At 52.8% G+C, this 12,020-nt stretch overlaps 1 protein-coding gene across 2 annotated transcripts in view; it reads left to right on the top strand.

Moving 5' to 3' along the window:
- The window catches only part of ST8SIA1 (ST8 alpha-N-acetyl-neuraminide alpha-2,8-sialyltransferase 1), a 68,605-nt gene extending 61,250 nt beyond the window's left edge, over positions 1 to 7,355 (top strand). For both annotated transcript variants that reach the window (XM_069951380.1, XM_069951372.1), the window contains exon 5: positions 6,205 to 7,355. In XM_069951380.1, coding sequence (XP_069807481.1) covers positions 6,205 to 6,682 — 478 coding nt within the window. In that variant the 3' untranslated portion in view covers positions 6,683 to 7,355. The remainder of the gene's footprint in view (positions 1 to 6,204) is intronic.
- The last annotated feature ends 4,665 nt before the right edge of the window (positions 7,356 to 12,020 follow it).

The raw sequence follows: 12,020 nt of genomic DNA, 5'->3' as shown, positions 1-12,020 counted from the left end.
CTCCCCTATAGATGGCTCCCCCTGTATCCCCCCCTTATAGATGGCTCCCCCTGTATCCCCCCTATAGATGGCTCCCCCCTGTATCCCCCCCTTATAGATGGCTCCCCCCTGTATGCCCCCTATAGATGGCTCCCCCCTGTATCCCCCCCTATAGATGGCTCCCCCTGTATCCCCCCCTTATAGATGGCTCCCCTGTATCCCCCCTATAGATGGCTCCCCCCTGTATCCCCCTATAGATGGCTCCCCCGTATTCCCCCCCTTATAGATGGCTCCCCCCTGTATCCCCCCTATAGATGGCTCCCCCCTGTATCCCCCCTATAGATGGCTCCCCCCTGTATCCCCCCTATAGATGGCTCCCCCCGTATCCCCCCCTATAGATGGCTCACCCGTATTCCCCCCTTATAGATGGCTCCCCCCTGTATCCCCCCCCTATAGATGGCTCCCCTGTATCCCCCCTTATAGATGGCTCCCCCTGTATCCCCCCTATAGATGGCTCCCCCCTGTATCCCCCCCTTATAGATGACCCCCCTGTATTCCCCCCCTTATAGATGGCTCCCCCCTGTATCCCCCCTATAGATGGCTCCCCCCTGTATCCTCCCCTATAGATGGCTCCCCCCTGTATCCCCCCCTATAGATGGCTCCCCCTGTATCCCCCCCTTATAGATGGCTCCCCCCTGTATCCCCCCTATAGATGGCTCCCCCCTGTATCCCCCCCTATAGATGGCTCCCCCTGTATCCCCCTTATAGATGGCTCCCCCCTGTATCCCCCCCCTATAGATGGCTCCCCCTGTATCCCCCCTTATAGATGGCTCCCCCTGTATCCCCCCTATAGATGGCTCCCCCCTGTATCCCCCTTATAGATGGCTCCCCTGTATTCCCCCCCTTATAGATGGCTCCCCCCTGTATCCCCCCTATAGATGGCTCCCCCCTGTATCCTCCCCTATAGATGGCTCCCCCCCGTATTCCCCCCTTATAGATGGCTCCCCCCTGTATCCCCCCCCCCCTATAGATGGCTCCCCCCTGTATCCCCCCCCCTATAGATGGCTCCCCCCCGTATTCCCCCCCTTATAGATGGCTCCCCCCCGTATTCCCCCCTTATAGATGGCTCCCCCCTGTATCCCCCCCTATAGATGGCTCCCCCCTGTATCCCCCCCTATAGATGGCTCCCCCCCGTATTCCCCCCTTATAGATGGCTCCCCCTGTATCCCCCCCCCCCTATAGATGGCTCCCCCCTGTATCCCCCCCCCCCTATAGATGGCTCCCCCTGTATCCCCCCCTGCACAGCAGATAAAAAAAACAAACACCCAACTCACCTACCAGCGCTCCCCCGTCGCTGCTTCCTCTCCTCTTCTGCCCCCGGCTGATGCGTCGCTCCCCGGGGGATTCTCAGGGAGCGCACACATCCGGAAGCTCAGTGTGCGCCCAGGCCGGGACTTCCGGTACAGGAAACCCCAGCGACGCGCACTGAGGTTCCTGATGCGTGCGCTCCCTGAGAATCCCCCGGGGAGCGACGCATCAGCCGGGGCCGGATTTCCTCTTGCGACCGCAAGCAAGAGAAGGGGAAGGGGGGGCGCGCAGGGCCGTCTTACCCATTGGGCATGGGAGGCGGCTGCCCGGGGACCCTTGCGTCCTAGGGGACCCCTGCCCGCTGTCACAGCGGGCAGGGGTCCCCTAGGACGCAAAGGAACCCGGGCAGCCGCCTACCATGCCCAATGGGTAAGACGGCCCTGCCCTAAATACAGTATATACCTCCCCCTCCACCTTATACAGCATATACCTCCTCCCTATATACAATATATACCTCCTCCCTATAGAGAGTATATACCTCCTCCCTATATAGAGTATATACCTCCACCTGTACTGTATATACCTCCTCCCTATATACAGTATATACCTCCCCCTCCACCATATACAGCATATACCTCCTCCCTATATACAGTATATACCTCCTCCCTACATACAGTATATACCTCCTCCCTATATACAATATATACCTCCTCCCTATAGAGAGTATATACCTCCTCCCTATATAGAGTATATACCTCCACCTGTACTGTATATACCTCCTCCATGTATACAGTATATACCTCTTCCCTATATACAGTATATACCTCCCCCTCCACCATATACAGCATATACCTCCTCCCTATATACAGTATATACCTCCTCCCTTTATAGAGTATATACCTCCTCCTCCACCTGTACTGTATATACCTCCTCCCTTTATACAGTATATACCTCCCCCTCCACCATATACAGCATATACCTCCTCCCTATATACAGTATATACCTCCTCCCTATATACAGTATACACCTCCTCCCTATATACAGTATATACCTCCCCCTCCACCATATACAGTATATACCTCCTCCCTATATACAGTATATACCTCCTCCCTATATACAGTATACACCTCCTCCCTATATACAGTATATACCTCCTCCCTACATACAGTATATACCTCCTCCCTATATACAGTATATACCTTCTCCCTACATACAGTATACACCTCCTCCCTATATACAGTATATACCTCCTCCCTATATACAGTATACACCTCCTCCCTATATACAGTATATACCTCCTCCCTATATACAGTATACACCTCCTCCCTATATACAGTATATACCTCCTCCCTATATACAGTATATACCTCCTCCCTACATACAGTATACACTTCCTCCCTATATACAGTATATACCTCCTCCCTATATACAGTATACACCTCCTCCCTATATACAGTATATACCTCCTCCCTATATACAGTATACACCTCCTCCCTATATACAGTATATACCTCCTCCCTATATACAGTATATACCTCCTCCCTATATACAGTATATACCTCCTCCCTATATACAGTATATACCTCCTCCCTATATACAGTATATACCTCCTCCCTATATACAGTATATACCTCCTCCCTATATACAGTATACACCTCCTCCCTATATACAGTATACACCTCCTCCCTATATACAGTATACACCTCCTCCCTATATACAGTATACACCTCCTCCCTATATACAGTATACACCTCCTCCCTATATACAGTATACACCTCCTCCCTATATACAGTATACACCTCCTCCCTATATACAGTATACACCTCCTCTCTATATACAGTATATACCTCGCCTCCACCATATACAGTATACACCTCCTCCCTATATACAGTATACACCTCCTCCCTATATACAGTATATACCTCCTCCCTATATACAGTATATACCTCGCCTCCACCATATACATTATATATCCACCCCCCTCCACCCGGTACAGTGTATACATTTGGGCTGCAGGATCGGTGACCCCTTGCTCCTCTTCTCTCCGGGTCGCTGCCGGTGATTTGCTCTTCAGGTTTCAGGAAGATCAGAGAAGAGTCAGAGGTGACGGGATGTGTGACTCCTCCGGGGGTCTCTGGGGTCTCCAGTGCACAGGAAGCATCTGCAGGGGGATGTAGTGAGGGAGGTGACCTCATCATCATCATCATCATCATCATCAGACATCCTGTGTGTAACCCCAAGAGTGACACATTGTATCTACCCCACCCCCTCTATCTGCTCCTCCCCCACCCCCTCTATCTGCTCCTCCCCCACCCCCTCTATCTGCTCCTCCCCCACCCCCTCTCCTCTACCTGATCCCACCCACCTCCTTTACCTGATTCCCACCTCCTCTACCTGATCCCACCCACCCCCTCTATCTGCTCCTCCCCCACCCCCTCTCCTCTACCTGATCCCACCCACCTCCTCTACCTGATCCCACCCACCTCCTCTACCTGATCCCACCCACCTCCTTTACCTGATTCCCACCTCCTCTACCTGATCCCCACCCACCCCCTCTATCTGCTCCTCCCCCACCCCCTCTCCTCTACCTGACCCCCCCCACCTCCTCTACCTGATCCCCACCTCCTCTACCTGATCCCACCCACCTCCTCTACCTGATCCCCACCCACCTCCTCTACCTGATCCCTACCCACCTCCTCTACCTGATCCCCACCCACCTCCTCTACCTGACCCCCCCCCCACCTCCTCTACCTGATCCCCACCCACCTCCTCTACCTGATCCCCCCACCTCCTCTACCTGATCCCCACCCACCTCCTCTACCTGATCCCCCCCCCTCCTCTACCTGATCCCCACCCACCTCCTCTACCTGATCCCCACCCACCTCCTCTACCTGATCCCCCACCTCCTCTACCTGATCCCCACCCACCTCCTCTACCTGATCCCCCCCCCTCCTCTACCTGATCCCCACCCACCTCCTCTACCTGATCCCCACCCACCTCCTCTACCTGATCCCCCCACCTCCTCTACCTGATCCCCACCCACCTCCTCTACCTGATCCCCCCACCTCCTCTACCTGATCCCCACCCACCTCCTCTACCTGATCCCACCCACCTCCTCTACCTGATCCCCACCCACCTCCTCTACCTGATCCCCCCCCCTCCTCTACCTGATCCCCACCCACCTCCTCTACCTGATCCCCACCCACCCCCTCTATCTGCTCCTCCCCCACCCCCTCTCCTCTACCTGATCCCCACCTACCTCCTCTACCTGATCCCACCCACCTCCTCTACTTGATCCCACCCACCTCCTCTACTTGATCCCACCCACCTCCTCTACCTGATCCCCACCCACCTCCTCTACCTGATCCCACCCACCTCCTCTACCTGATCCCCACCCCCCTCCTCTACCTGATCCCACCCACCTCCTCTACCTGATCCCACCCACCTCCTCTACCTGACCCCCCCACCTCCTCTACCTGACCCCCCCCCACCTCCTCTACCTGATCCCCACCCACCTCCTCTACCTGATCCCCACCCCCTCTCCTCTACCTGATCCCCACCCACCTCCTCTACCTGATCCCACCCACCTCCTCTACCTGATCCCCACCCACCTCCTCTACCTGATCCCCCCCCCACCTCCTCTACCTGATCCCCACCCACCTCCTCTACCTGATCCCCACCCCCCTCCTCTACCTGATCCCCACCCACCTCCTCTACCTGATCCCCACCCACCTCCTCTATCTGCTCCTCCCCCACCTCCTCTACCTGATCCCCACCCACCCCCTCTATCTGCTCCTCCCCCACCCACCTCCTCTACCTGATCCCCACCCACCTCCTCTACCTGATCCCCACCCACCTCCTCTACCTGATCCCCACCCACCTCCTCTACCTGATCCCACCCACCTCCTCTACCTGATCCCACCCACCTCCTCTACCTGATCCCACCCACCTCCTCTACCTGATCCCCACCCACCTCCTCTACCTGACCTCTCCACTGTCTCTTTCTCTGCTGGGGGGGGGGGGGGTATTGGACTGAGACGCTGTTTAAATTAAACGTGAAGCTTTCAGTAGGTGTTGGCGTCTATCAGTGTGGCCATCTGACAGGTGACATGGGATCCGGGGTGCAGGGTTTCGGGGTGATCTTGTTGCTTGGGTCACAGGGTCTTATGTAGCGAGACGCTCGGAGATCCCGATAACGGTTTCTGTTTCTGCATCAAAGTGAGAAGGAAGAAAATTAAAGATCTGTGATAGGAGGGAATTCAGTGTGAGGATATGGTAGGGGGTCAGTCCCCAACCACAGGGGGCGCTCTTACAGGTATATGCTTCCATACAGCAGCTTGGCCAGAGCACTTAAAGGGAAAATTCATTTTTTAACACTTTGGGGGAGATTTATCAAACATGGTGTAAAGTGACACTGGCTCAGTTGCCCCTGGTAACCAATCAGATTCCACCTTTCATTTTCCAAAAGGTGGAATCTGATTGGTTGCCGGGGGTGACTGAGCCAGTTTCCGATAAATCTCTCCTTTTGTATCAGTTGGAACTGAGGATACTTTCCACTTCCAGGGGCCACAGCCGATGTTAGAGCCCCTAATCTTCATTGTTAGCCTTGTCTTTGACATGTGTAGGATGACCACTAGGTTCGTATCTGGTTTCCTCTTACCTCCAGGGGCCACAGCAGATAGTAGAGCCCCTGGCCTTAGCTCCTCTGGGGAGGGGCCTGTTTCATCATGTGACCTGATCTTAGCTCCTCCGGGGAGGGGCCTGTTGCATCATGTGACCTGATCTTAGCTCCTCCAGGGAGGGGCCTGTTGCCTCATGTGACCTGATTTTAGCTCCTCCGGGGAGGGGCCTGTTGCGTCATGTGACCTGGGTTGTTAGCTCCGCCCTGCTTCTCATCAGTCTCCCTCTTTCCTCCAGATTCCAGAACTTGCTGTGGTCCCGGAAATCCTTTGTGGAGAGTCTGAAGGTCTACAAGTCAAGTTACGTTTACATGCCGGCGTTCTCCATGCGCCACGGTACGGAGCCGTCCCTTAGGGCCTACTACACCCTGGCCGACTTCAGCGCCAACCAGAGCGTGCTCTTCGCCAACCCTAACTTCTTGCGGAACGTGGGCAAGTTCTGGAAGAACAAGGGTGTCCACTCCAAGCGTCTGTCCACCGGCCTCTTCATGGTCAGCGCCGCCCTGAGCCTGTGCGAGGAGGTGACAGTCTACGGCTTCTGGCCCTTCCAGATAGACCTGAAGGGGAGACCAATCCGCCACCATTACTACGACGACGTCCCCCCGCTCAGCGGCTTCCACTCCATGCCCGAGGAGTTCCTGCAGCTCTGGTTACTGCACAAGTCGGGGATCCTGAGGGTGCAGCTGGGACAGTGCATCGCGGAGGAGCCGCAATGAGACTGACGGTGGGGGTGCAGCACCCGGACCCCTGGGTGTGTAACCTGCTGCATGGGGAGCCCCTGGGGTCTGCACCCTGTGACTCGGGGAGCCCCTGGGGTCTGCACCCTGTGACTCGGGGAGCCCCTGGGGTCTGCACCCTGTGACTCGGGGAGCCCCTGGGGTCTGCACCCTGTGACTCGGGGAGCCCCTGGGGTCTGCACCCTGTGACTCGGGGAGCCCCTGGGGTCTGCACCCTGTGACTCGGGGAGCCCCTGGGGTCTGCACCCTGTGACTCGGGGAGCCCCTGGGGTCTGCACCCTGTGACTCGGGGAGCCCCTGGGGTCTGCACCCTGTGACTACACACTGGATGTAATGACTGGTGACTAAAGTGCCAAATCCCGGCCGTCCGGGGTGAGTGCGGCCGCACCTCCAGGGGAAGGAGCCCTAATTTTTTTTTTTTTATGGATTTTTTTTGGCTGCTGATAGATTGTTATAGAAATGAATGTAGATTTTTTTTTTTTTTTTTTTTAAGAAAAAGCGAAGATGCGACCATCGGACACCAGCTTTTTTATTTCCCGTACGCCGGGGACTTTGATTTGCAATGCCTTAGGCGGCGGCGGGCGTCAGACCAAACCAGCTGATCATTTTTAGGTCTTTTGCACAAACCTGGAAGACGGGCGGGCGGGTGAGAGTGGGGTGTGAGCGGGCGGGCGGGTGAGAGTGGGCGTGAGCGGTCGGGTGAGACGGCGGGCGGGTGAGGGGGGGTGTGAGCAGGCGGGCGGGCAAGATGGCGGTTGGGTGAGTGTGGGTGTGAGCGGGCGGATGAGAGTGGGTGAGAGGGTGGGTAAGTGGGCGAAAGAGAGCGAGGGAAGGTGTGTGAGAGTAGTTGGGTGAGAGAGCTGTGCGGGTGAGAGAGCGGTCGCTGCGCTGCATGAGGCCGTTGGCACTTTCGTCCTTTTTGTTCAGTGTGGGGCCTGTGCACGCAGTCTTGTCAGGCTCAGTCACTGCACGTCTGCATCCGTGTTCTCCGCATGTATGTTTTATGAATGGCGCGGCCGGTGAGTGCGCGGCGGCCTGGGTGTAGCACACGGCGACTGGCGGTCACTGCTACATTTCTTTGATGCACTGATACATTGTAACCGTTCCTCAGCAGTTGTGTTGACTTCCGAGTTCTCTTTGCGGTGTGAAGCGTCCTGAGTGGGGTCCCGTCCCAGGCTTCCATCTCTCCAGGTGAAGCTCGTAGGTCTGGACTAATGCACGAGACGAGGCGGCGCAGCATGACCCTGTACTCCGCGCCGCTCCCTCCAGACGTAACTCTAGAAACACCTCCATTCTGCAATAATCACCGAAATCTTCAGCTGGATTTAGACGCAACCAAGTGCTGCGGCATTGTAATAAAATGTGAATTCATTGTCAACCCTGGTGGATTATTATAAAGGGAAACAGTCAGCAGGGTGAGCGGCTCCGCAGGTTATTACAGCTGTAGTTACTCCTCCTATAAGAACATGATCTGAGGCCTCTGTTATGTGGCTCTGTTCAGCCTGAGCCCCCTGGTTCATGAAAAGAATGCAACTAATGCTGCGTCCCATCCTGTATTATACCCCAGAGCTGCACTCACTATTCTGCTGGTGGGGTCACTGTGTACATACATTACATTACTGATCCTGAGTTACATCCTGTATTATACCCCAGAGCTGCACTCACTATTCTGCTGGTGAGGTCACTGTGTACATACATTACTGATCCTGAGTTACATCCTGTATTATACCCCGGAGCTGCACTCACTATTCTGCTGGTGGGGTCACTGTGTACATACATTACATTACTGATCCTGAGTTACATCCTGTATTATACCCCAGAGCTGCACTCACTATTCTGCTGGTGAGGTCACTGTGTACATACATTACTGATCCTGAGTTACATCCTGTATTATACTCCAGAGCTGCACTCACTATTCTGCTGGTGCGGTCACTGTGTACATACATTACATTACTGATCCTGAGTTACATCGGGTATTATACTCCGGAGCTGCACTCACTATTCTGCTGGTGGGATCACTGTGTACATACATTACATTACTGATCCTGTATTATACCCCAGAGCTGCACTCACTATTCTGCTGGTGGGGTCACTGTGTACATACATTACTGATCCTGAGTTACATCCTGTATTATACCCCAGAGCTGCACTCACTATTCTGCTGGTGGGGTCACTGTGTACATACATTACATTACTGATCCTGAGTTACATCCTGTATTATACCCCAGAGCTGCACTCACTATTCTGCTGGTGAGGTCACTGTGTACATACATTACTGATCCTGAGTTACATCCTGTAATTCTTTTTATTAGAAAAATATAAAACGTAACAAGTATAACTACATAAACATAAACATAACCGCGGCTCCATCAGCCAGAACAAAAACAAATACAAAGCTTTCTGCTTATAACAAAAACAACAAATTAATAAATTCTTAAATAATGTCTTTACGGAAAGGAAATCCTCCCTCACACCTGCCTCACCGGCCAGTCCAGCTTCATTATAAGATACTACCAAAATCCCCCCAAACTTACAACTATTACTAACCCCACCACCGCTACTACCTACCCCCACCACCGCTACTACCTACCCCACCACCGCTACTACCTACCCCACCACCGCTACTACCTACCCCACCACCGCTACTACCTACCCCCACCACCGCTACTACCTACCCCACCACCGCTACTACCTACCCCCACCACCGCTACCTACCTACCCCACCACCGCTACTACCTACCCCACCACCGCTACTACCTACCCCCACCACCGCTACTACCTACCCCACACTCACACCTCACAGCACACAGAAATTATATAGTAAAGTCACTTTAGACCAAAGGCCAAAAAGCTATAACATGTTTGAGCCATTCTTGTCTGTAACTTAATACAGTCCCTGCTTGGACATAACTGAACAAAATAAGAAACCAAAACTACACAAAGCTTTTTTTTTTTTTTTTTTTTTCCCCTTCAACACACACAGCACCCCCCAACTCACACACACCCCAACACAATTCACCAACCAAACCTCCCATCCCCGTATACATAACTCCCACCTAACCCCCCCCCCCCCCCCCCCCCCCCCCCCCACACACACACACACACACACACTAGACAACTTTAACAGTTAAGAAACTATCCTCAACTAAACAAAGTTAGTACAAATAGTAAAAAATGAAAACATCAAATACTAACTTAAGAATACCAGGTCCGGCTGCCTTATATACATAAAGATAAAATATAATAATAATAATAATAATAATAACAACAATAATAATAATAACAACAATAACAATAAAGTATACTAATAAACAATAAATGCAAATAATAATAAAATTATAGCAATCAAATTACATAAACCTATCTAATATTCTAACTACAAACCCCATCACCCACACCCCAAATCTGGACATGAGTCTGGGTCCATAAGTTCAGTTCTTGTCCCTCAGTGACTCATGCCAGAACCCCATCCAAGGAAAAGCATACGATGTAAACCCCCCCATTGTCCCTCCCAACCTATCCTATACCCCATACCATATACAATAACTATAATCGTCCATAGGACTTATCCAGCCCTCAACTTACCAAACTACCTAAAACACCAACACCACGACACATAACAACAAGGCTCAAGTTCGGTGGCCTGTAAGCCCTTTACTGTTTATAACTGAATAGAAAATTAAAACAAAAACCTAAAGTGTCATGCACAGCCCCGCACCGGGATCGGAGGATGGCAGACCGGGTACCATAATAATTTATAACCTATCCCTGACTATTCTCCCTACCCTCTCCCTACTACTATCCCTAAATATTAATCTAACCCTCATACTCTCCCTACCTCTGTCCCTATCTACTCTGTCCCTAACCAGAATTATGGTCCCTCACCCAGTGGGCTCAGTACCTAGGGCACAGCGAAGGAAAAACCTCTCCACAGGAGAGAAGCCCTACTTGTACCCAGCCTGCCATACTCCAAAGACCTGATCTTCCCAAGGTCACCAGTGATGTTCCTACAGACCTCCACCTCGGAGAGGACTCTACGCTGTGTAGATACTAGACACCGTGCGTTCCACGTGTGGTACCTAACTACTATGCTGACTAAGAATAACGTGCAGCGATCTCGGCCACCCAGGTTCCTGAATACTCCATAAGCCCACTCCGGATAGGTGAGACTGACTAACTGACTCCAACCTATGGAGGCGCCCACCCTGGTGTAAACCCCTATATTGAAGGGACAATGAAGCAGGAAATGATCCATGCTTTCCAGCGTATTTCCACACTCCTCTCGGGGACACCCCCGATCATCGGAGCTCCTGCACTTCAAATTGTCCCTCACATATAGCTTCCCCTGGAAGCAGCGCCAGGCCAAGTCCCAAAACTTCTGGGGGATCCTCTTTGAATTCAAAAGATTTAACCCAACCCTCAGATCCCGACCTGGGCAATCCCTGAGCGCCAGAGGCTTCTGGAAATGGGTCAACAGAACCCTTTGGTCAAGGAATTTCCTTGACTGAGTCCTGATCTCCCACATTCCCAGACCCCACCGACGTATCATCTTCAGAGTCGGGGTAGCGTAAGCCGGAAGATATCCATGGGGTGTACGAAGGTCCTTCACTCGCCCTCCTGTCTCCCATTCCTGGAAGAAAGGCCGAAACCATTCCCTACAGGAGAGTACCCACGGAGGAGCCCTCTCTTTCCAGAGGTTTGTGATGTTAGCTTTCAAGAAGGTGTTCACTAAGAACACCACAGGGTTCACCATAGACAAACCCCCAAGTCTCCTCGTGCGGTACGTAACCTCTCTCTTGACCAGGTTCAGCCTATTCCCCCATAACAGCTGGAAGAACAGGCTGTAGATCCTAGTATAGGAAGCCTCTGGCAAGATACATACACTGCCCAGGTAGATAAACAAAGGGAGCAGGTACGATTTGATCAGGTGTACCCTTTCCCTTAAGGTTAAAGACCAACCTTTCCACTGGTCCACCTTCCGAGTGGCATCCTGGAGCCTACCATCCCAGTTTTTAGTGGGGTAATCACCCTGGCCAAATGTGATGCCCAATACTTTTGCTGACTCTTGGGGCTCTGGAAGGGTGTCCGGGAGATCAAACCTGGGATCTCCCCCTCCCAGCCAGAGACTCTCACACTTATCCTGGTTGATCTTGGACCCGGACGCCTCCGAGTAGCGCTCCACTTCAGACATCACCACATCTGCCTCCCCTCTCGAGGATACGAAGATAGTGACATCATCAGCGTACGCTACCACTCTCAGGGTGGCTTCTGATTCCTCCAGGCTCATCCCGACCCCTGCCAATGGTCCACAACCAAC

The sequence above is a fragment of the Dendropsophus ebraccatus genome, chromosome 1, assembly GCF_027789765.1.
Source record: "Dendropsophus ebraccatus isolate aDenEbr1 chromosome 1, aDenEbr1.pat, whole genome shotgun sequence".
Classification (NCBI taxonomy): Eukaryota; Metazoa; Chordata; class Amphibia; order Anura; family Hylidae; genus Dendropsophus; species Dendropsophus ebraccatus.
The sequence above is the reverse complement of the archived record's forward strand: the minus strand, read 5'-3'. Positions and strand labels throughout refer to the sequence as shown.